Source organism: Rattus norvegicus, chromosome 1, assembly GCF_021556685.1.
Source record: "Rattus norvegicus strain SHRSP/BbbUtx chromosome 1, alternate assembly SHRSP_T2T, whole genome shotgun sequence".
NCBI classification, from domain to species: Eukaryota; Metazoa; Chordata; class Mammalia; order Rodentia; family Muridae; genus Rattus; species Rattus norvegicus.
The window spans coordinates 188,034,962-188,061,698 of record NC_141534.1 but is presented as its reverse complement, the minus strand read 5'-3'; the positions used below and the strand labels follow the sequence as shown (position 1 = coordinate 188,061,698).

The 26,737-nt window shown below is 40.6% G+C and overlaps 1 protein-coding gene across 4 annotated transcripts in view; it reads right to left on the bottom strand.

Annotated features, from left to right (window-relative positions):
• Positions 1-26,737, bottom strand: part of Ankrd62l (ankyrin repeat domain 62 like) — an 88,397-nt gene that overhangs the window by 43,298 nt on the left and 18,362 nt on the right. For 2 of the 4 annotated variants that reach the window (XM_087607627.1, XM_087607633.1), the window contains exons 5-13: positions 26,269-26,406; positions 25,120-25,184; positions 21,773-21,806; positions 17,880-17,919; positions 13,189-13,228; positions 4,669-4,742; positions 3,183-3,222; positions 2,652-2,725; positions 970-1,042 (exon numbers count right to left, since the gene is read on the bottom strand). In XM_087607627.1, the coding sequence (XP_087463753.1) occupies positions 970-1,042; positions 2,652-2,725; positions 3,183-3,222; positions 4,669-4,742; positions 13,189-13,228; positions 17,880-17,919; positions 21,773-21,806; positions 25,120-25,184; positions 26,269-26,406 (578 nt within the window). The remainder of the gene's footprint in view (positions 1-969; positions 1,043-2,651; positions 2,726-3,182; positions 3,223-4,668; positions 4,743-13,188; positions 13,229-17,879; positions 17,920-21,772; positions 21,807-25,119; positions 25,185-26,268; positions 26,407-26,737) is intronic. The other 2 variants (XM_087607630.1, XM_087607638.1) reach the window with 1 other exon arrangement.

Below are 26,737 nucleotides of genomic sequence, written 5' to 3'. Positions count from 1 at the left end.
TTTATCTAATGATCAAATTTGTTCTTTGGCGATTTTATACATGTCCAGAATTAGTTCTAACTTAACGCATCCTACCTCCTCTCACCCCTGGAGACAACCCCCGGTGGCTAGTCAACGCTGTTTATAAGGAATTTTTATGAGACAAGTATCAATGAAAATAAGTTATCTTTTAGAAGACCAGTCAATGCTTGAGTGTTCAGAATAAACTTTATAAATAATTAACGGCAGCAAACCTCCAGCTTTGAGGACTGATATCTGAGGTAAGAAGAGTGAGTGGCTGAGATAGACCCTCCTGACCCCAGCGTTCTTTGGAGCTGCTACCATAGTGAACCATCTCATGTTAGTCATCTCAGCCTCATCACCACCTCCAAAATCACCCCGAAAACATGGCTCCTTTGTGCTTTGTTCCCCTGAAAACTACTTGTCCATGTCAAGACAATTCTCTACGTCTGTAGGCTTGGTCATCTCCTAAAACATTTTAAAGGCATTATTATCATTACTTCCTGTCTACTGAGTGTAGATTTTACAATTATAATATTGATCTGCTACCTTATGAAGAATATATATACTTAGGTATATATACACATATTACACGAATGCATACAGAAATTTGTGCACACACACACACACACACACACACACACACACTTACACACACACCCAATCCTCCTATTCCTCTGGTTTTATAATATCTTGAACAGGAAGTAATAATTCATTTAGGAATCCTTCAATTGAATCCATTGCTAAAAATCAGAGAACACACACACACAGACACAGACACACACAGACACACACAGACACACACACACACACACACACACACACACACACACTTATTATCATGTCATTTCTCCACATACTTTCTGTCCGTTCAGCAGCAAACAGCCCTTGGTTATTAGTGCACACTTGTGGTCATGTTTAAGAAAACACTGTCAGATCAAATGACATTTTTAATGACACTGTTCTTACCTACTGCCTGCCCATTTACTAGTAATAGTCCATCAACACCAATGCGAATAAGTGGGAGATTCTCAGAGACACTCTGTAAAAATTGACATCAACAATGGGTTGATAGAGAACTTTCTGAACAGATAAATGCTGTTCCCAAAAGTATTTAACATAAAAACAAGACCCTTACATTGAGAAACAAAGCATTTTTAATAGACAATATTAATGCTCACTAGACCAATAGTCTTTTGTCTTCAGTGGCTCCTGACTGCCATAAACCCTGTTACATAGGAAACACTAATGGCTGTGCAGGCTGCCACAGAGCTAACTTCAGTGACTGAACTCTACCTCCATTCCTCACCTCAAACCAGAGGAGATATGTATTTATATATAATATATATTCTATATGTTATATAGAATATACATATGTTTTATAAAACATGAATATATTTATAATATATGCATTATAATAAACTATATATACAAATATTAACATATGTTTATGACATTTATTTATAAATAACAGAAAATAAAAATATATTTACACATAAATAATATATTCACATAGCATATCTATAATATAAATAAGAATATAATATAATCAATAATATAAATAAATACTAATATATAAATATAAATAAAAATGTATTCCTGGCTGTCCTGGTTCTAGCTCTGTAGACCAGGCTGGTCTTGAGCTCAGAGATCTACCGTATCTGCCTCTCGAATGCTGGGATTTAAGGCATGCAGTGCCATTGTTCTGCCTGAGGACATATTCTTTAAAGTACACTTACTATAGTACAGTCTGAAACACTAAAATCTTCCCACGTATTCATCTCATGGCATGATGAGATGCTTTTGGAGTATGTCATGGGCACAAAAAGCACATTGTAAAAGCTCCTTCATTTAGCTGAACAAGAGCTTTCAAAGTATTTCTGTAGGGAAAATTGATAAATATATATTACCCAACTTTATCTCAATTGAGATATGACAATTAAAAAATATCAAGACTTAGATAAAAGGTGGCATTTTCTCTTCTATGTATTACAAGGCAAAGATCGAGTGGCATAATCATACGGCAACTGGTAGTCCAAGCTTATTTAAGGCACAGTGGCGAGCAGATTGGATACACTGTTTTGTACAGAATGATCTTAAATTAGGGCAGAATTGCATACAGCTGTTGGGATGGGTGGCTGAATACTCAGGTGGTGGTCCCATGATCCTCCCCACCCCTTCTGAGGAGGAATGATAACAATTCCAGATGTGATCCTCTGGGAACAGGTACAGCAGAACCCCTGAAGAGAGTGGCAGTCTGGCTTAGAGGATAGTTCTGTACAACAGGTCTAAAGCCTTTTTTCCTGACCATTAGGACTTTTACGCAGGGATGCATTCAACAGAATCACTCGGCCATGGTATAGCCAGTGGATGCCTTCAGTTCTACTTTACGGTTCAGAGCCAAGCTGAGTCCTTAGCACTGTCAGACTGGGCATTTGCTCTACACTCACAGCCTCATTACACGAATCCCGTGATGTAACGGACTCGAATCTACCCTTCATTAAAGAACCACCCCATGATGCTGTGGAGAATGCCAGGAAAAACATGCGGGGTTGTTCTTGGTAAGCATGACAGAAGTGAGAAAGTCACCCCCTTCAGCGCTAAATTCCTTTAACAATCATTAAAGACAATACAACAGCAAGAGACCATACCTCAGAATCCCAAGATGATTCGTCCTCATCCTCTTTTCCTGTCACTACTGTGCACATGTCTGTAAAGGGGAGTTCTAGACATGTGAGATAGAACGTACATTACTATGGATCTCAGACATGCATGAAAGTCTTGAACCAATTGTTCATATTTCTGTGAAACAGAGGTCATAAGAAAAAATAATCTCAGTGACTTGTGATGGTCACTAAAGAAGTGCGGACCAAAAGAGAGCGATTAAATGGGGCAGGGTCATTTGGATCTACACACTTTTGTCCTTTTGTACTTGCCGTATTTTTTTCTTTATAGTTCTGAGATTGCATCCTGAGGTACCCCCCAGGATGTACTGGGTGCATACAAACTTTCTGCCTCAAGCCTTTTACTTCCTGGGATTATGAGTGTTTGATTCACTACCTTGTCTTACAATTTCACGGAAGCTTAGAAATTCTTCACGGATACTGGTTCATTTTACTTACTGCTTTTACATCCTCTCCCACTGTTCCACAGAGTGTGGGTGGTGCTTCTGTGAAACCTACCTTGCTCTTTTTCTCTAGTCCTTGGTGCTGTCACAGCTTCCTATTAAAAGCAAAAGGAGAAAGGACCTCATGAAACCCATTTGTTCACTTATCAAAATAAAGCAGTTGTTAGGACCTCAGCTATTTACTGTCTTGCCGAGCATACCCTGGTGAAGCTGAGAATAGAAGACAGAGTCTGTGCTCTATTCAAGCTGTAAAAAAATGAGAAGAGAAATGAGTCACCCATTACTCCTACAGCTGAATTGAAGGGAGAGTCTGTTCTACCTGTAAAGGAAATGCTACAAGCACAGAGAGGTACATCGGAGCCAGGGAAAGCACCGGGAACTGTGATAGTCATTCTAGGCTGGGGCAGCAGGACCAAAGGATGGGTGTTCATCACAAGGCAAATGAGGGGTTTTTGCTTGTCTCTTTTTGTTCTTCTTGAAGACAGGCTCTCAATGTGTAGTCTTCACTGGCTTGGGACTTGCTATGTACACCAGGCTAGCCTCAAACTCAGAAATTCTGTCTCTGCCTTCTGTATGCTGGAATTATAGGTGTGCCTGACTTACACTACAAAGGACATTTTTGATTTTATGATAGTTGTATCTGTTTCTCTCTCTTTAAAAACATTTGTCATTCATTTGATGTCTGCCAAAGTTAACATGTAAAGCAAAAAAAAAAAAAAAAAAAAAACCCAACTTGTTATAATCGTGTAAAATGATTTCTCTGATCCACTTTCCACCGAAAATGGAGATAGAGAGACAACTCCTGAGTTTTAGTTAGGATGTTTATAGTGAATTAAATACTGAATGACTAAATGAACGATACATATGTTTCCGTTAAGATGATAAAAAATCTGTAAAAAGCAACTAGTTCTGTAAACTGAGCACTGGGGTCTCCTAACATCAGGTACAAATGCAAGGTTCTGGAGTGATGATTTACCAGCATCTCACACAGTGGCCTTGCTTATAGGCACATGGCTGCAACCATAGTAACAGGGCCCAGCTTTTAATCTTACCTTCCTCACCTGTGAGAAGTTACACAGAGGCATCCAGAGAGAATCGTTTTCAATTATAACAAAGTCTAGCTATAAGTTACTGTATAATTGGAGGCATAGTTAAGCTTTGTAATTTGTAGTGTCTCCTGCTCTAGGGAATGGCAGAGCCTACGTCCTCATGAAGACGAACAGTCCTGGTCAAACTCAGCGCGTCACAGAGAAAAGGGAAACAAACCAAAGAGATATGATAGTGGAAGGGGGGCTTGTTGGGAGGGGGAGTTTGGTGGTTGGAAAGGTGTAAGGGCCGGGCAAGTGTGACCAGAATGTATTATCTACAGGTATGAATTGTGAGAGCATAAATTAATATTACTAAAAATAAATACTAGATGTGAAATTATGGCATAATGATTCTGCAAGCTTATTAGAAAACTTTTCTCTTTGGTCTATGCTAATTTATGGAAGGAAAAGGAACAGTATTTAATGAGGATAGTAATGGGAGTTATTACATACCTGAGGCTGGTCATCTCCTCTGTCATCCAGTCTCCTTGGTTCCTCCACTGACGTCACTCCTCCATCTGGCTCTGCTGACAAATGCACATGTGTGATGAGAGCATGCGACCTAGAACTATTCTGTAAGGTAACGAGACATTATAAAACAGAAAGCAAACTTCCTGTGTTTACTGGGAGTCCCAAACCCGCGGATCCCGGCCCACAGCAGCTCCAAACCCCATGGGAGAGAGACCTCACCGCCTGGTCAGGTGGGCACTCCTGAGGCTGCAGAACGGAAGAGACGACCAACACTGCCCACCCCTGCCCACATCCCTGGCCCAAGAGGAAACTGTATACGGCCTCTGGGTTCCCGTGGGGGAGGGCCCAGGAGCGGCAGGACCCCTGCGCCTGAGACACTGCTGGAACCTGAAGGGACAGACCAGATAAACAGTTCTCTGCACCCAAATCCCGTGGGAGGGAGAGCTAAACCTACAGAGAGGCAGACACGCCTGGGAAACCAGAAGAGACTGCACTCTGCACACATCTCTGACGCCAGAGGAAAACACCAAACGCCACCTGGAACCCTGGTGCACGGAAGCTCCCGGAAAGGGCGGCGCAGATCTTCCTGGTTGCTGCCCTCATGGAGAGCTCATAAGCAACACCCCACGAGCAAACTTGAGCCTCGGGACGACAGGTAAGACCAACTTTTCTGCTGCAAGTGACCTGCCTGGTGAACACCAGACACAGGCCCACAGGAACAGCTGAAGACCTGTAGATAGGAAAAACTACACGCCTGAAAGCAGAACACTCTGTCCCATAACTGGCTGAAAGAAAACAGGAAAACAGGTCTACAGCACTCCTGACACACAGGCTTATAGGACAGTCTGGCCACTGTTAGAAATAGCAGAACAAAGTACCACTAGAGATAATCTGATGGCGAGAGGCAAGCGCAGGAACCCAAGCAACAGAAACCAAGACTACATGGCACCATCGGAGCCCAATTCTCCCACCAAAGCAAACACGGAATATCCAAACACACCAGAAAAGCAAGATCTAGTTTCAAAATCATATTTGATCATGATGCTGGAGGACTTCAAGAAAGACGTGAAGAAATCCCTTAGAGAAAGACAGGAAAACATTAATAAACAAGTAGAAGCCTAAAGAGAGGAATTGCAAAAATCCCTGAAAGAATTCCAGGAAATCATAAATAAACAAGTAGAAGCCCATAGAGAGGAGTCACAAAAATCCCTGAAAGAATTCCAGGAAATCATAAATAAACAAGTAGAAGCCCATAGAGAGGAGTCACAAAAATCCCTGAAAGAATTCCAGGAAAACACAGTCAAACAGTTGAAGGAATTAAAAATGGAAATAGAAGCAATCAAGAAAGAACACATGGAAACAACCCTGGATATAGAAAACCAAAAGAAGAGACAAGGAGCTGTAGATACGAGCTTCACCAACAGAATACAAGAGATGGAAGAGAGAATCTCAGGAGCAGAAGATTCCATAGAAATCATTGACTCAACTGTCAAAGATAATGTAAAACGGAAAAAGCTACTGGTCCAAAACATACAGGAAATCCAGGACTCAATGAGAAGATCAAACCTAAGGATAATAGGTATAGAAGAGAGTGAAGACTCCCAGCTCAAAGGACCAGTAAATATCTTCAACAAAATCATAGAAGAAAACTTCCCTAACCTAAAAAAAGAGATACCCATAGGCATACAAGAAGCCTACATTACTCCAAATAGATTGGACAAGAAAAGGAACACCTCCCGTCACATAATAGTCAAAACACCAAACGCACAAAATAAAGAAAGAATATTAAAAGCAGTAAGGGAAAAAGGTCAAGTAACATATAAAGGCAGACCTATCAGAATTACACCAGACTTTTCTCCAGAAACTATGAAAGCCAGAAGATCATGGACAGATGTCGTACAGATCCTAAGAGAACACAAATGCCAGCCCAGGCTACTGTATCCTGCAAAACTCTCAATTAACATAGATGGAGAAACCAAGATATTCCATGACAAAACCAAATTTACACAATATCTTTCTACAAACCCAGCACTACAAAGGATAATAAATGGTAAAGCCCAACATAAGGAGGCAAGCTATACCCTAGAAGAAGTAAGAAACTAATTGTCTTGGCAACAAACCAAAGAGAAGAAAAGCACACAAACATAACCTCACATCCAAATATGAATATAACGGGAAGCAATAATCACTATTCCTTAATATCTCTCAACATCAATGGCCTCAACTCCCCAATAAAAAGACATAGATTAACAAACTGGATACGCAACGAGGAACCTGCATTCGGCTGCCTACAGGAAACACACCTCAGAGACAAAGACAGACACTACCTCAGAGTGAAAGGCTGGAAAACAACTTTCCAAGCAAATGGTCAGAAGAAGCAAGCTGGAGTAGCCATTCTAATATCAAATAAAATCAATTTTCAACTAAAAGTCATCAAAAAAGATAAGGAAGGACACTTCATATTCATCAAAGGAAAAATCCACCAAGATGAAATCTCAATCCTAAATATCTATGCCCCAAATACAAGGGCACCTACATACGTAAAAGAAACCTTACTAAAGCTCAAAACACACATTGCACCTCACACAATAATAGTGGGAGATTTCAACACCCCACTCTCATCAATGGACAGATCAGGGAAACAGAAATTAAACAGAGACATAGACAGACCACCCCACTCTCATCAATGGACAGATCAGGGAAACAGAAATTAAACAGAGACATAGGCAGACTAAGAGAAGTCATGAGCCAAATGGACTTAACAGATATTTATAGAACATTCTATCCTAAAGCAAAAGGATATACCTTCTTCTCAGCTCCTCATGGTACTTTCTCCAAAATTGACCATATAATTGGTCAAAAAACGGGCCTCAACAGGTACAGAAAGATAGAAATAATCCCATGTGTGCTATCGGACCACCACGGCCTAAAACTGGTCTTCAATAACAATAAGGGAAGAATGCCCACATATACGTGGAAATTGAACAATGCTCTACTCAATGATAACCTGGTCAAGGAAGAAATAAAGAAAGAAATTAAAGACTTCTTAGAATTTAATGAAAATGAAGGTACAACATATCCAAACTTATGGGACACAATGAAAGCTGTGATAAGAGGAAAACTCATAGCTCTGAGTGCCTGCAGAAAGAAACAGGAAAGAGCATATGTCAGCAGCTTGACAGCACACCTAAAAGCTCTAGAACAAAAAGAAGCAAATACACCCAGGAGGAGTAGAAGGCAGGAAATAATCAAACTCAGAGCTGAAATCAACCAAGTAGAAACAAAAAGGACCATAGAAAGAATCAACAGAACCAAAAGTTGGTTCTTTGAGAAAATCAACAAGATAGATAAACCCTTAGCCAGACTAATGAGAGGACACAGAGAGTGTATCCAAATTAACAAAATCAGAAATGAAAAGGGAGACATAACTACAGATTCAGAGGAAATTCAAAAAAATCATCAGATCTTACTATAAAAGCCTATATTCAACAAAACTTGAAAATCTGCAGGAAATGGACAATTTCCTAGACAGATACCAGGTACCGAAGTTAAATCAGAAACAGATAAACCAGTTAAACAACCCCATAACTCCTGACGAAATAGAAGCAGTCATTAAAGGTCTCCCAACCAAAAAGAGCCCAGGTCCAGACGGGTTTAGTGCAGAATTCTATCAGACCTTCATAGAAGACCTCATACCAATATTATCCAAACTCTTCCACAAAATTGAAACAGATGGAGCACTACCGAATTCCTTCTATGAAGCCACAATTACTCTTATACCTAAACCACACAAAGACCCAACAAAGAAAGAGAACTTCAGACCAATTTCTCTTATGAATATCGACGCAAAAATACTCAATAAAATTCTGGCAAACCGAATCCAAGAGCACATCAAAACAATCATCCACCATGATCAAGTAGGCTTCATCCCAGGCATGCAGGGATGGTTTAATATACGGAAAACCATCAACGTGATCCATTATATAAACAAACTGAAAGAACAAAACCACATGGTCATCTCATTAGATGCTGAGAAAGCATTTGATAAAATTCAACACCCCTTCATGATAAAAGTCCTGGAAAGAATAGGAATTCAAGGCCCATACCTAAACATAGTAAAAGCCATATACAGCAAACCAGTTGCTAACATTAAACTAAATGGAGAGAAACTTGAAGCAATCCCACTAAAATCAGGGACTAGACAAGGCTGCCCACTCTCTCCCTACTTATTCAATATAGTTTTTGAAGTTCTAGCCAGAGCAATCAGACAACAAAAGGAAATCAAGGGATACAGATTGGAAAAGAAGAAGTCAAAATATCACTATTTGCAGATGATATGATAGTATATTTAAGTGATCCCAAAATTCCACCAGAGAACTACTAAAGCTGATAAACAACTTCAGCAAAGTGGCTGGGTATAAAATTAACTCAAATAAATCAGTAGCCTTCCTCTACACAAAAGAGAAACAAGCTGAGAAAGAAATTAGGGAAACGACACCCTTCATAATAGACCCAAACAATATAAAGTACCTCGGTGTGACTTTAACCAAGCAAGTAAAAGATTTGTACAATAAGAACTTCAAGACACTGAAGAAAGAAATTGAAGAAGTCCTCAGAAGATGGAAAGATCTCCCATGCTCATGGATTGGCAGGATTAATATAGTAAAAATGGCCATTTTACCAAAAGCGATCTACAGATTCAATGCAATCCCCATCAAAATACCAATCCAATTCTTCAAAGAGTTAGACAGAACAATTTGCAAATTCATCTGGAATAACAAAAATCCCAGGATAGCTAAAACTATCCTCAACAATAAAAGGACTTTAGGGGGAATCACTATCCCTGAACTCAAGCAGTATTACAGAACAATAGTGATAAAAACTGCATGGTATTGGTACAGAGACAGACAGATAGACCAATGCAACAGAATTGAAGACCCAGAAATGAACCCACTCACCTATGGACACTTGCTTTTTGACAAAGGAGCCAAAACCATCCAATGGAAAAAAGATAGCATTTTCAGCAAATGGTGCTGGTTCAACTGGAGGTCAACATGTAGAAGAATGCAGATCGATCCATGCTTATCACCCTGTACAAAGCTTAAATCCAAGTGGATCAAGGACCTCCACATCAAACCAGACACACTCAAACTAATAGAAGAAAAACTAGGGAAGCATCTGGAACACATGGGCGCTGGAAAAAATTTCCTGAACAAAACACCAATGGCTTATGCTCTAAGATCAAGAATCGACAAATGGGATCTCATAAAACTGCAAAGCTTCTGTAAGGCAAAGGACACTGTGGTTAGGACAAAACGGCAACCAACAGATTGGGAAAAGATCTTTACCAATCCTACAACAGATAGAGGCCTTATATCCAAAATATACAAAGAACTCAAGAAGTTAGACCGCAGGGAAACAAATAACCCTATTAAAAAATGGGGTTCAGAGCTAAACAAAGAATTCACAGCTGAGGAATGCCGAATGGCTGAGAAACACCTAAAGAAATGTTCAACATCTTTAGTCATAAGGGAAATGCAAATCAAAACATCCCTGAGATTTCACCTCACACCAGTCAGAATGGCTAAGGTCAAAAACTCAGGTGACAGCAGATGCTGGCGAGGATGTGGAGAAAGAGGAACACTCCTCCATTGTTGGTGGGATTGCAGACTGGTACAACCATTCTGGAAATCAGTCTGGAGGTTCCTCAGAAAATTGGACATTGAACTACCTGAGGACCCAGCTATACCTCTCTTGGGCATATACCCAAAAGATGCCCCAACATATAAAAAAGACACATGCTCCACTATATTCATAGCAGCCTTATTTATAATAGCCAGAAGCTGGAAAGAACCCAGATGCCCTTCAACAGAGGAATGGATACAGAAAATGTGGTACATCTACACAATGGAATATTACTCAGCTATCAAAAACAACGACTTTATGAAATTCGTAGGCAAATGGTCGGAACTGGAAAATATCATCGTGAGTTAGGTAAGCCAATCACAGAAAAACACACATGGTATGCACTCATTGATAAGTGGCTATTAGCCCAAATGCTTGAATTACCCTAGATGCCTAGAACAAATGAAACTCAAAACGGATGATCAAAATGTGAATGCTTCACTCCTTCTTTAAAAGGGGAACAAGAATACCCTTGGCAGGGAATAGAGAGGCAAAGATTAAAAGAGACACAGAAGGAACACCCATTCAGAGCCTGCCCCACATGTGGCCCATGCATATACAGCCATCCAATTAGACAAGATGGATGAAGCAAAGAAGTGCAGGCCGACAGGAGCTGGATGTAGATCTCTCCCAAGAGACACAGCCAGAATACAGCAAATACAGAGGCGTATGCCAGCAGCAAACCACTGAATTGAGAATAGGACCCCCGTTGAAGGAATCAGAGAAAGAACTGGAAGAGCTTAAAGGGGCTCGAGACCCCATATGAACAACAATGCCAAGCAACCAGAGCTTCCAGGGACTAAGCCACTACCTAAAGACTATACATGGACTGACCCTGGACTCTGACCCCATAGGTAGCAATGAACATCCTAGTAAGAGCACCAGTGGAAGGGGAAGCACTGGGTCCTGCTAAGACTGAACCCCCAGTGAACTAGATTGTTGGGGGGAGAGCGGCAATGGGGGGGAGAGTTGGGAGGGGAACACCCATAAAGAAGGGGAGGAGGGAGGGGGATGTTTGCCCGGAAACCAGGAAAGGGATAACACTCGAAATGTATATAAGAAATACTCAAGTTAATAAAAAAAAAAAACACTTAATTCCAGCACAGATGACATACTGCATTTGAGAAAAGCAAATCATAGAAATAAGATCCTCAGAAATAAGAATCAATAAGTTTAATTTTTCTTCTTGTTCATCCTCTTAGTTTTAAGTCCTAGAAGCTGTAGATTTGCAAACACAGCAGAAGCTCAGTTGAGCATGACAAAAATCAAGTAGGGTATGTGTTACACTCCTGCAATCCTAGCACTTGGCATTCAGAAGCAAAGAAATGGGGAGCTCAAGACTATCTTGGGCTACACAGTATGGCCATGGAAAAAAGTTACACACACACACACACACACACACACACACACACACACACACACACACACAGAGACACACACACACACACACACTCAGACAGACACTCACACCTAACCAAGCCTTTTCTTTTAGCCTTCGGAGTTTAGGCATTTTGAGTCCAACAGCTGGTAAGGCTTTATAAGCTACATTATATTTCTCAGCAAAAGAACCGGTCTTATTTCATCCTGTAGTTTTAATTCTTCCATATACAAATGGTATACAAAACACAAAAGTACATAAAATAAACTTTTTCCTAGGAATAATAATATTGAATAGCCCTCTGAACTTTAGGGGATTCTGAATCTGAATAAATAAAAATGCAAGTTTCTATGATATTTGTATAATGAATATATATTGAAAATATATTGAATAAAACTTCTCAAATATGTAAAAAAAACCAAAAAAACAAAAAAAAATAAAACAGAAAGCCGCAAACAAGGACAATTTTCCTTTTCTCTTCGTGAGTGGAACATTTTATTTTAATATTAATTTTAGCTAATTCTGTAAATATATTTAAAGAAAAATATTTCTAATTGTTCAAATGTTTCATAATCCCTTTGGAGACACAATGGACAACATTCAGCATCAAGAAGACTCTTCCACAAGAAGGTGGCAGATTAGAAGCTGCCTCGGTGTGCTGCAGTGAAGGGAAGAGTCAGGGTGAGTAAGGACAGACTTTCCAGTGAAGAGGCAGAAAGAGCATTGGGAAATCACAAAGAGGGTGCCAGAGGGCAGCGTGCTGAGAGGACACAGACATATGTGAGTCTACATACTTTGTCTTTATTTTAAATTTTTATCTTTTTTGTTTGCTTGTTGTTTGCCTTTGTTGCTGTGAGACTGAAGCTGCTGTGCACTCCAGGCTATCCTGAGCTGCTGTGTGCTCCAGGCTATCCTGAGCTGCTGTGTACTCCAGGCTATCCTGAGCTGCTGTGTGCTCCAGGCTATCCTGAGCTGCTGTGTACTCCAGGCTATCCTGAGCTGCTGTGTACTCCAGGCTATCCTGAGCTGCTGTGTACTCCAGGCTATCCTGAGCTGCTGTGTGCTCCAGGCTATCCTGAGCTGCTGTGTGCTCCAGGCTATCCTGAGCTGCTGTGTACTCCAGGCTATCCTGAGCTGCTGTGTACTCCAGGCTATCCTGAGCTGCTGTGTGCTCCAGGCTATCCTGAGCTGCTGTGTGCTCCAGGCTATCCTGAGCTGCTGTGTACTCCAGGCTATCCTGAGCTGCTGTGTACTTCTACTTCATCCTTTTAATTTCTGACATTGCAAGAGTTCTTTACCTTGCCCCTTTGACTGTCTTAAAAACTGCATTCTAGCCTAGCAGACCTCCCTAGACTTTTGCTGGATTTATTTTGATTGCTTTGATGCCCTCTTAGCACGAGGCAGAGTGAGATTACTCTGGGTGGTTTCTGAAATACTACCTTGTTCTTCTGTTCCATTTCCTGGCTCTGTCAGTTCTTCCTATTAAAAACGAGAAAAAGAGAAACACGACTGAAAACATCTGTTTGCCCACTCACTGGCTAAAATGAGTCATTAAGACAACAAACATTTGCTGTGCTTGTCAAATAACGGCACAATCATGGCTCAAGCTGTAAGTAGCAGATGAGATTCTTCTCTTCATCCAAGAGAGTGGAGCTACGTTTAACAGTTGAGAATGGAAGTGAACCATCATCCATTGTTCCTACAGTTGAAATGTGTATAGTGAGGAGCACATAGAAAGGTCAGCTCTGGACTGAGGAGAGCTGGATCAGCCATTAAGAACTCTGGCAGCTCTTCCAGAAGACCCAGGTTCAATCCCCAGCACCACATGGCAGATCACAACTGTCAGCAGCTCCCGTTCAAGGGATCTGACACACTCATAAAGACATCACATGCCAGCAAAATACCAATGTACATGACATAAAAATAAATACATCATTTAAGATGTTAAAAAGAAAGAAAAGCCATTTTACTACACACACAGGGAGATAGGCCAAAGCAAAGAAGGCAAAGGGAGTTATGAAAACAATTCTGGGCCAGAGGAGCACGAGCAGAAGGACAACGGGGCATAGAAGCAAGGCAAACAGGGACCATGAGTGTAACTGGGACCTACGGAACAAACAGCTAAGCCTTAACCATCATAGACGAGACATTAGGGAGCTCATCTTTGCAGCCGTGTAGACACACAGGAGGGTAACACATGGAGAAGGGGCGGGGTATTTATTCTGTCATTGGTATAAAGACATATCCCACTAATAAGGCGTGAAAAGCAGTCATCCAGCACAAAATGAAGTTGCTTGTAAGTAAGAATGTAGGTTATGTCAGAGAGAAGGGAATCTAAAAGGAGTCAGAGAGGACCATGGTCAATGTCTCTCCCTGTAACTTCTTAAATTAAGGCAGCCAGGCACTTGGAAGACAGATCAGAATAAAACTGTGAAGTGTAGACCCTGAAGATCTTACTCAAGAAAAGCCTTTGGATTTTAGGAAAAGAATTATTAACCACATATAGTTAGATGCTGTCTTGATCTGAATAGGAATGGCTTCCACAGGCTTATGTATTTGAATGTTTGATTATTAGGGAAAGGTGTTACTTGACAGAGATTAGGGGGTGTAGCCTTGTTGGAGTAGATGTGCCCTTGCCGGAGGAAGTGTGTTGTTGGGTTGGGCTTTGGGGTGTTAAAGGCCCAAGCCAGGGTCAATCTCTCTCTCTTACTGCTACCCGTGGATTCAGATACAGAACTCTCAGCTCCTTCTCAAGCACCACACCAGGTTGCATGACACCATGCTCCCTGCCATGCTGATAATAAACTAAACTCCTAAAACTCTAAGCAAGCCCCCAATTAGATGTTTTCCTTATAAGAATTGCCATGGTCATCATGTCTCTTCACAGCAACAAAACACTAACACAGATGCTTTTATAAATGAAACGAATGATAGGAACCAGTCAAGAATGCAGACATTTCCACACTGGAAAGAAGAAGGGTGAGATTAAGGAGTCCCTACGCTCCTCACAGATGCCAATTTTGTAAGCTGAATAAACCGTCAATGTATTGGCAAAGTGTTTTTGTACATTGTGTAGATTTTACCCTGGTATTATTTCAGACGTTGCTTTCTCTATCCTGTTATCTGGTTTCAATCTGGGCATGTGTTTGTTATGTTTATACCTTGAATCTCCTGTCTCTAGCTTATATAAACAGTGCTCCCCTTTCATTCTCTGTCTTGTTATTAAAAGCCAACAAGCCAATACAGAGCTTTAGAGAGAATAAGGTGGGACTTCCCATTCTGGGATGGGTGGAGAAACAGACAGGAAGGAAGGAGGGGAGCCGTGAGGAGAGAGGTTGAAGAAGCATCAGGAGAGGATAGCTGGAGCAAGAAAGGATGGGAAAACACGCAAGTAATATGGGGATGTGGTCAGGGAGGAAGCCTGACTTGCTTGGAGGTTTAGCATGGAATAATAATCGCTCAGTATTTGACTCAAGGCAATTTTAATAAATCTTAGTGTCATTGTGTAGTTATTTGGGGAGTTAGTTGGTTAAGGAATAACTGCTGTCATACTAATTTTATGAATCTATATTAATGTAGTATTCATTTTACAGTCGTGTGTTACTAGATACAGTATTTATTTAGAACTGTTATAATTTATATTAGTAATTAAAATACATTATTGCAAACCAAAAAAATCCATAAGCTGCAGGAAGACTCCATGGTTCAATTAGGTTCCAACAGTTTCAATTTAAATTGTGGGTGAGGCTTGTGTCGAGTGCGTCTTGTTCCAAGCGCTCAGCACTCAGAGGAGAACACTTGAACTGAGATATTTCAGGCCTCACTGGGCAACACAGCAAGGGCTCATGACATTTCAGTTGAAGAGAAGGATTAGTTTCCCAGTGGCAAAGGTCAAATCTAGAGCCTTGCACATGAAGGCAGGTGCTCTGACAGTGACTACATCCCCCGCAGCTTGCTGTTGTGAAATAAGATTTCACTATGTAGCTCAGGCTGGTTTTGAACTGGCGATCCTCCTGCCTTGACTATAGACAGGTGGCACTTTTCTGGGCTGAAGCAAACCACTGAACTGAGAACGGGACCCCTTTTGGGGGAATTAGAGGAAGGATTGAAAGAGTTGAAGGAGCTTGCAACCCCATAAGAACAACATTGGCAACCAACCAGAGCTTCCAGGGACTAAACCACTACCCAAAGACTATACATGAACTGACCCAGGGTTCTAACATAGGTAGCAGAGAATAGCCTTGTTGGGGCACCAGTGGAAGGGGAAGCCCTTAGTCCTGCCAATGTTGGAGCCCAAGTGTAGGGGATTGTTGGGTGGGACAGTAAGGGGGGTGGATGGGGTGGGGAACACCCTTATAGAAGGGGAGGGGGAGAGGTTAAGGGGCTGATGAACAGGAAACTGGGAAAGGGAATAACATTTGAAATGTACATAAAATAACCAATTTAATAAAAATGGGAAAAAAAAGATTAAAAAAGTATTTATCATTCACCTGATGTCTTCTAAAACCAACATGTAAAGAAATGCCATAAGATGGACAGGTAAATATAAATGTCAAATTAATATCACACTGTATTTAGTGAGCTAATACATAATGTGTTTACTTAAATTAGACAGAGCCCAAAGACAGTCAGAATCCACAGTAAGGAATTGATTCTGTAACCTGGGCACTAGGGTCTGGTAACACAAAACTACAAGCACAAGTATTAGAGTCTTGTCTTCTGACGAGATCTAACAGGAGTGATTGCGTATAACGTCCCTGAGCTTCAACCATGGATTAACAGGGCTCAGATTTTATCTCATTCTCTTCATTACATGAGCTAATTACACAGATAGAACAACAAGAAATATTCAGAGGAAACCTTTTTACAATTCCAATGACATCAGTTATAAGTGACTAAAGCTAGTTTAAGTTTTATAGCCAGGGTGATTAAAAGTAAATGTTGAATGCAGATTATAAAAGTTTATTCAAAAGGTGATTTCATTTGTCCCATGCTACATTATTACATGAGGGGCATAGAGGTAATGAGAAATGTAACTAGGAGCTAACATATATGGATCTGAAGTTGGTCATCTCCTTTGCCGTTGAGCCTCCTTGGTCAACTCCTCTATCTGGCTCTGCTGACAAACGCACATGTGTGATGAGAGCATGTGACTTAGAACCATCCCATAAGGAAACTAGAAATTATAAAATAAATAAGAGTATTTGGCAAGTGGACAGTTTTGTTTATTTAGTTGAATTTATTTTTTGAAATATTGAAATAGCAGGGGGAGGGGGAGGGAGTATGGGAGAGGAGGGAAGGGGGTAGCATTTGAAATGTAAATTCATAAAATATCTGAGAAAAAATATTTTTTAAAATTTTATATGTGTGTTTTGACTGCATGTAAGTCAACTGTGTGCGTGCCTGATGTCCATGGAAGGGTACCAGGTCCCCTGGAACTGGAATGGTTGTGAGACTCTATGTACATTCTGGGAACAGTACATTTCTGAAAGAGCAGAAAGTACTCTGAGTCAGAGTCCCCAAACTAAAAAAAACAAAAACAAAAAACAAAAACACAACAACACAACAACAACAAAACACAAACAAACTTTGAATTGCCTAAACTTGTCATAATTATCTGGGAAAACAGAGGATGCGAGTAGGCAGCGAACAGATCATTCCACAAGGGTTTTGGGGCAGTTTGGAAATTACCCATATGTAATTTGCAGAGGAGACCAGAAAAACAAGAAGAGATAGGTTCTGTAGTGAGAAGTCAAATTTCAAGGAGCAATGAAAATCACAAAGGAGTAAAAGGATAAACATATTAAAAAGGAATGAATATCACATTTGCATCTATATAATTTACATGTATCAATTCCTTCCTTTCCTCCCCCGCTCCCTTCCTTCTTTCCTCCTTTCTCTCTGTCTTTTTGAGGTTGGCCCCTAAAATGTGCTCCGGGCTGTCCTTGAACTCTTGCTCCTCCCACCTTAGCTTAATTCCTGAAATTACAACTGTAACTCCTCCTTTGTCTTTGCTTTCAGTGTAGCTTAGGAGATTTCCATAGACATTCACCAGCATCTTTTTTTAATGATTTAATGTCCTCTACCAAAATAAGGCAAATTGTGATTACTTTTTTTTCTGAAACATTACCTTTTCCATGTTTTCTAGTTCCTGACTCTGTTGGTCCTTCCTATTAAATCAAAACAAACAACAAAACCTTCAGAAAAGGCATTAACTCATGTCCTCACCAATAAGCAGTTACCGAGATTACGGTGTTTACTGTGTCATCAAACAACAGGCAACGGTTCTACATCAAGCCAGAAACCACCAAATGAGAACAGAAAATGCATAATCAACTGAGTTCACAATGGAAATGGTGTATTGCTAGGGATTCACAGAAGAGTCAGTTATAAGCTTGAAGCCTAGGAAATGCTGTAAATGCAGGGTGTTTTGCCAAGGTCAGAGAAGGTAAAGGCAGGTGTGAGGGCTGTTTTCTAAACCTGGCAGAGTGAACACAAGATATGGCACGAAGGCAAGGAAAAATGAAAGCAAGGGCCATGAAAGTCGCGTGCTTAAACTATAACATAGTTGCTGGGGGATAGCATGGATAGCTCAGACAGAATCCTGGAGAACCACAAAAGGTCTTTTTGTGTGTGTGCTAGAATATGAATTTCCACCTTTTTTTTCTTTTTTACAATGGAGCTCTGTGCATAAGTAGGTAGAAAGCCACCCTTCCAGCTGTGTAACATATATGAACATTGTGTGAGGAGACATGGTAGAAATGGATATTTACTTTATATATTTAACAGACTGTTTAACAATTTTATACATGTATACAATGCATCTTGATGATATCCACCCCCAACTCCTCCCAGGATGTCCTTATCACATCATCTTCCCAAGTTCATGACCTTCTTATATATTTATTTTTAATCTTCAGATCCAGTTAGTGCTGCCCATAGAGCATGAATACAGGGTCGTCACTAGGGCGTTGGGAATCTACGACCAATGGTTGACTCCTTCTCCCCAGTGGTCATAAATCGATAATATCTCATCTGCTAGGGGTGGGGGTCTTAGGAGTCCCCCTCCTTCCTTGCTGGAGCTTTTAATTGGTTTGATCTTGGGTAGCTGTTGGGCAGGTAACCACGGGTGTGTGGGTCCATGTGGTAACAGCCACATCATGTCCTGAGGACAACCTTCTACAGTGCTCCCTCCCAACCCTCTGGCTCTTACAGACTCTCTTTTCCCTTTCCAAGATGTTGACTGAGCCTCGTTTGGGGTGGTGTTTGTTATGTTCACGAACCCCGTGAGTCAGGCATGAAAACGTGGAGAACACAAAGACACTGGTGAGTGCCCGGATTGGTGGTATTAGGGCCGATGGAATCAAACTTTCTCCTGCTTCAGTGTTTGAATTCTATGCCCCACCACCATTGTCCTTTCCTAGGATGGGGAAAGTGGATGGCGGGATGGATTAATAAAGAGACAGGGAAGGGTCAGGGGAAGATCAATGTCAACACATTTACTTGGAGCTTACCACACCTGGGCCATTTAGAAGATTTAGGAACAGATCAGAGCAACATGCTAAGTCTTGGACTTGAAGATTTGACTCAGGAGAAGCTTATGCATTAGGGAGATGGATACTTTTAGTGTGTCTCTAAACTGTAAATAGTAAGCCATGTAAACCACACTTGATGTCTGCATTTAAAAGGGAGGGAGGATAGCTTCAGCTTTTTAGTTATGGATTTGCACATTTGTTTCCAGTTTAAAAAATACTCAATTTGGTTGTGTATGAGCTTATTTCTGTGATTCTATGCTAGCCAGCATTTTAAACTTGAAAAAAAAAAGTAGTCTTCTGTTACAACCACCTCTATAGACCACAAGAACATTTCTTCCTAAATGAGAAATTTAGCTTTTAGCAAGGCTTGGTGTTTCATGACCAGCATCCAGGAAGTTTAAGTGCTGGGTCCCCTGCCACTAACAAAGGGACGATTCTCTACATTTAAATATCTTTTGTCCATACAATTTTGCTCATATTCAGAATCTTGTTTTGAGTGTGTGTGTGTGTGTGTGTGTGAGAGAGAGAGAGAGAGAGAGAGACAGAGACAGAGACAGAGACAGAGAGAGAGGAGATAATGAGTTCAAAATGGTGTGGTAGGCCATGTGTGAGTGGAGTTGGAACTGGGAGAGAAAGGATTAGAAATGACCTAATACAGTGTATTCATGCTTGACATTATCAAACATTAAGAAAGAAAAGAAAATTCTGTGTGGATCAAGGGTGAGCTTAAATGTAGAGTGTTGCTTGGCATATGTGAGGGTTTTTACCTACTATATCAAAAATATAGTTGTTTATATTAATATTATTATTGAGATGGTCTTGCTATGTAGCCCTGGCTGACCTGAAACTCACTGTATAGATCAGTTTGCCTCAAACTCACAGAGCTCACCTGTCTCTGCCTCCCAAGGACTGAGATTAAAAGTGTGTGCCACCACACGCAGTCAATTGTTTATATTATTTACATAGTCAGAAATTATAATTAACGGGAAGACTACATTAAATTCTTGCTGAAACTTGTATAAAGCAGAGCAGACAACGCTGTGGCATGGCTGTGGGAAGGGCTAAGGGAGCTCCATTCCTAGCTGAGGGCCAGAGGGGCAGTTTTCTTCAAAGATCTGGCCACTGACAGGAAGCCTATTCTCCTGTGGTCAGACCCTTGCTGCGTGCACATGGACAACACTGACTGGACTCATATATTTAAAGAAGAAGAAGAAGAGCACATGAATTTGAGAGAGGCATGGGGGCTGGGAAGAGCTGAGGGTGAGTGAGGCGTCAAATGCTCACTGACGAGGGAGATTCCCAGAGAACATAAGAGAAAAGGAAGTCGAGGACACAGCAAGCACTGAGTCAGAGAATGTGAGATAGCAGAACCATTCATGGGCCATGGGTAATGAATGTGTTTGTCAGGCAAGCATGAGGACCTGAGTTTGGATGTCCAGAACCTACAAAAAACTAGATGCAGTGGGCTCTGTCTGCAATTCCAGCACTCCTATGGTGTGAGGGAGGAGACAGGACAACCTCTAGAAGCTGTGTGAAGGAGGAGACAGGACAACCTCCAGAAGCTGTGTGAGGGAGGAGACAGGAAAACCTCCAGAAGCTGCGAGATCCTGTTTCAAACAAGGCAGGAGGAGAAGCATAGGCATAATGCTCACAGTGAAGACTGACACCCACAGTTGTTCTCTCACTTCCACATGTGTGCTGTGAATGCTTTCATCAAAACGTATGCACACAGACAGACAGACACACACACATAACATACGCATAATGCACTCAAAGAGAACATGTTAGCTATTCATAAGAAAAAGCTAGCTGTAAGCCATGCAGAAGAATCTAGACAGCTCCTGCCTCCTTTAGCTTGACTATTTCTTTCTTTCTTTTTTTTTTTTTGGTTCTTTTTCTCGGAGCTGGGAACCGAACCCAGGGCCTTGCACTTCCTAGGTAAGCGCTCTACCACTGAGCTAAATCCCCAGCCCGCTTGACTATTTCTATTGTGGTTTCATTTTGACTTTTGTATTTAGTCTGAGTCACACAACACTGACATTCCAGAAGTCAAGCCAACAAAAAACAGGGCCTTAAAAACTGGGGTGCCCTTTGACTAGGGATGCTCAGGAAAATTCCAAGCCAGCCACTTTAAGACTGAATTTTATAGTTTGAACTGAGCTGATATGAACATGTATCTCTGGCCCGATCCTATACAACCCCTGCTGGGGCAAGAGAAATCACAGGGGAGAAATCCTGACCACCTACAGGTCCGTTTCGAGGTCACAAGCCAATTACGCAACCTTTATGCATGACAATTACCTACCAGGTATAAAATAAATCACAACCACATGGACCCTTTTTAGAGCTCTGTGGTAACAATCAGAACAATATTAAACATCCAACAGTGTGTCTGTGTCATAGTAAAGAATTAAAAAAAAAAGATTTTCTTTTCTGTTCTCTAAGCAGTTCTCAAGTCTTTAAGAATGTAAAAACCAAAAAACTGTACCTTCTGGAAGAATCCTCCTCAGAGCTTTTCTCCACTATTAAAAACAAAAGTAGAATGGACTTACAATCTTCAAGAGGGCAATGGGAGCATTAGACGTGTAAGACGCTATTGTATTAGAAGTATTCCTTTGAGATGGAACCTGTAGGTACTCTAAAATGAACGTTACTACTGCTTACATAGCATAGATGCACGAAGAACTCTTGCTTCCTCTTTCATATTTATCAAATGCAAGGAAGAAAGGCGAAGTTTGTGAAGCTTCAGTCTGTAGAAGTAAACTGTGATGTGTGATGACCATGATCCCCTCACTACACTGACAACAGAATTAGTTAACAGAATCCCTCTCAAAAACCAACATTGTCCAACTAGAGTGGCCTTTATAAACTAAGGACATGGGGACAGTCTTGTTCTTTATAAGAGTGGCTGCCATCATAGTATCTCTTCACAGCAATGAAAACTAGCTAAGGCAGAGGCAAATTGTTTGCCTTTTGTCTTTTCTTTTCCTTCCTTCCTTTTCTTTCTCTCTTTCTTTTTTCCTTTCTTCCTTCCTTCCTTTTTTCTTTCTTTCTCTCTTTCTTTCTTTCTTTCTTTCTTTCTTTCTTTCTTTCTTTCTTTCTTTCTTCCTCTCTCTCTCTCTCTCTTTCTCCTCTGCTTGCTTTCTTCTCCCTTCCTTTCTTTGTTTCTTTGTTTGCTTGTTTCTTTCTTTCTTTTTCCTTTGCTTCCTTCCTTCCTTCCTTCCTTCCTTCCTTCCTTCCTTCCTCCTTCCTTCTTTTTGCTTTTAAGGCAGGAACTCACTTGTAGCCCTGGCTGGGCCTGGAACTCACAGAGATCTTTTTGCTTTACCTCCTGAGCACTGAAATCAAAGACTTAAGCACCGAAATGGGCATGAGATATTTATTATGGACCATAGCATCGCTCTGGATAAAGAAGCAAACCTCTGCTCCTGGTGGACATAAAAGGGCTCCAAACCAACACACCACAGAGATACTTGTGTGGTCCCAGGAGCCAAACTATAGGATCAGAATAAAGAAATGTGGTGTATACACATCAGAGGAATTTGATTCAGCTACAAATGATGGAATTATATCAGTGGGAGGAAAATGGCTGTGGGTGGAACTCATCATATAAGTGTAAGACTCAGAAAGACAAATATTGCATTTTCTTTCATCTATGGCTCTTAGGTTTTATATAGCCACATAAGATCATATACACATAAGACAAGAATGTGGAAGTGAGTCTAGGAGGCAAATGAATAGGAATAGTGGGTGGATGGGAAGGGTGGAGATACATATAGTCAGAGCACATGATATATAAAGATGTCTTTATAAAACCTATCACCATGTAAAACTAATATTGGTAACAAATTGAAACAGAAATAGAGAGCTGGACTGGAATACATGGAACTTTAAGATTAGTGAAAGTACTCTGCATGTGGTGCCTGACTGGTAAATGTATACATTTGCCTACATCCTTAGGATGAATGAATTCAAGGGTGATCCATAGCACAGGGTCATTAGATGATGCTGGGTGGTGCTGTAGACTAACAAGCGGTAGTAAGTGCACTACTGCAGAGAAGAGTAAGAAACGTTCTACTGTGAGTGTGTGGGAGGCACAGTAACCAGAAGCATGAACTTGCACTTCAGCTTTGCTGTGCACCTAGAACTGGTCTGAAAGTGTAATGGTCAGAGCGAGCACTTGGCTAGCATGGGGGAGGCTCTGGGTGCAATCCCTAGCACCCCAAAATCATTGTTCTTATTACTATTTTCTGCTTTAGCCTCTTCAAATGATAAAAGATATCATAAACTGAAGGTAAGGCTACCAAGTAAATACACAGAATACATGTGTGTATATACATACACACTCTTTGTTCTACATATAAATAAATAGTCTATTCTGGGCGCAACAAAGACAAGATAACTGAGTATGAACATCACATAAAAAATCTGGGATATAATCCACAAACCAAGCCTAAGAGTCTGTGGGGTAGACACTGGGATGAAAACTAAGTAGATTTTATTTTACAGGAATCAACAAATACTTCTCAGTAATAACTACGAATGTCTCAAGTAGGCCATCAAAAAATGGTGACTAAGGTTGATTTAAAATACAAGATCTAACTGTTGTCTCCAACAAGCACATTTAACTGAGCTGGATACACAGACACGAGATGAAAGGATAGAAGACCATGCTCTATGCAAATGGAACACCTCTCCGAGAACAGGCAGGCATACTTGGTTTCGGCCAATAGATTTTATGCTTTAACTAATCATGGCAGATAAAGATCACTACATTCCGGGCTGGAGAGATGGCTCAACGGTTAAGAGCACTGACTGCTCTCCCAGAGGTCCTGGGTTCAATTCCCAGCAACCATGTGGTGGCTCACAACCATCTGTACGTATTAACAAAAGTAATATCACACCAAAAAGATATGATGATAGTAAATGAGTATGTATCAAACACTGGTGTATCCAATTACACAAAGTAACCATTACTGAACATAAAGAGACAGATAAATATGACCCCATCATATGGGCAACTTCAATACCTTATTATTATCAATAGGTTGTCTAGACAAAAGTGAGAAAGAAAAGCAGCCTCAATGTTGACTTGTATCGTAGACCAAATGGACTTAAAAGACACTCACAAACTATTCCATCCAACCGCTATGAAAAACACCACCTCAAGAAACTTTCCTTGAAATAAATCTCACTTGAGGCCATAAAGCAAGTTTCATAAATACAAAAAAATTAAAATATTTATATGTCTTCTCAGATCATAATGGAATGAACCTGAAGTCAATAGCAAGGGAAACTAGAGGGGCCATAGTAGCTCACGGAGAGTAAACAACACACCCCTGAAAGATCAGTGGGTCACAAGAGAATCAGGAAGGCAAATTTAAAATTGAATATTTAGGCAAGAAAATAGTGGATAATAAAAATATTTTGTTTTAATTATACCTATCGTTTCACTGACAATTATTTCATAATAGTCATCTAGTAATCACAATCTAGTTAAAGTTAAAGATCTATTTTTATAAGTGCAATTACTACAATGGATCTGCTGAGGAACTATGCAACTTGGTGATTTATAAATTATTTTATGACTTATAAATATACACACAGAATTTTAGTTTCCAGAATAACTAAGTGGACCTTTCTTCAAATAATATTCTTTCAGGATGGGAATGTTCTAAAAACAATTTCTTAAAAATGTGTAAATTCTAGACAGCCAATAGTGAAATAAAATCCAACAGAAAACATTTTATGCATTCATTTTTTTTAAACCTGCTGTTACCAAAACACTCTCTTAGTTTCACAATCTAGGGTAGTCACACCAGGAGTAATTCTTACCTAGGTTGGCTCTTTCAGACTCCTCATATCTCTTTGCTTTATATTCGAGAAGGATTTCCATATTGCTTTATAAAAATGATGAGTAAAGTTACTATCTTAATACTGACGTGAAAACCATTTCACAGTGTTGCACATCCCTTAAAGCATCAACAGTGTAAGCCCCCAAGCCTTTATAGCTAAGTGTGCACTGTCAGAAGGCCCAGGACTGGATCAACAGAAACAAGCTGGCAGCGGCTTGTCTCCTGGACTTCAGTGCCAGCTTTCATGGCAGCCCTGAAGCAAGAGAATCAACAGAAACAAAGTCCCCTTTTCCCTTATCTCCATCTGACTTGAGCAAATCACTAGCTTTTGGGGACATTTAAGCAGGCAGGGGTGGAAGATGGACTCAGGTAGAAAAGGCACCTTTATGCTAAACTAGACATTTTTAGACTTAAATAGATCATTAGAGACACACAGCACTATTTCTATCCGGTGCTATAGGGAAGATACTTGGGATGAACAGTGCTGGGATTCCCAAGAAGAAAGATCTTAAAAGTCCCAAGACAGAGGTTGGGGGTAAAACTCAGAGGTAGAGCTCTGCAAACATGTATGGGACTCTGGGTTCAATCCCCAGTACCACCACCACCACCACCACCACCACCACCACCACCACCACCACCACCACCACCACCATCATAAAAGGGAAAGAAAGAAAGGAAGGAATGAAGAAAGAAAGAAAGAAAGGAAGGAAGAAAGAAAGGAAGAAAGAAAGGAAAGAAGAGAAAACCAACACCAAAAGCCCAAGATTATGAATCTGTCACCCACTGGTAACTCCAGGGTTGCCTTTGCTTGGTATCTGGTGATGAATGCAGACTAACTCCCTGCTGTTTAAAACAACCTGAACTGAAGTAAGACGCTCTCTCTGATGTGTAAGATCTGCTATTATAATTATTTTGAAGGGTTGGGGAGATGGCTCAGGGGTTAAGAGCACTGTTTGTTCTTTCAGAGGTCCTGAGTTCAATTCCCAGCAACCACATGGTGACCTGCAACCGTAATGGGATCTGATGCCCTCTTCTGGTGTGTCTGAAGACAGCTAGAGTGTAAATAAAGTTCTGACTATTAATTATTTACTCAGTTTAATAGTAACTAGCATTTAATGTAAGCACTTACGAATTATATTTAAAATCAGCAGCGTAATCGATTGCAGTCAATCCAAAGGCATCTTTCACAAAGAGGTCTACACCTTGCTCAAGAACAAATCTGACTAGGTTTGTTGAGTCATGACTTACAGCATGCATGAGGGCTGTTCTGAAAAAGCAAGAGAGATAACACCACCCTTAGTACTTCAACAAAATTAAAGACCAGTTTGCTATATTTGGCCTGTTTAGTGTCTGAGTAGAATTGGCCATTGGCAGGTAACAGACAAACATCTCAAGATATTGAGAATTTTAAGAAGAAAACAAGTCCTAAGCCTCCAACCCCACTGTGACAACTCACTACACACCAAGGTCATGTGTCAAGGAGTTGGTTAAAATTTAAATGAATTCCCATCAGCTATGATGCCACATGTCTAGGATCACAGTTCTCAGGTGACTGAGGCTGGAGGATTCTGAGTTTGAGTCCAGTTTGGACTAGGTAA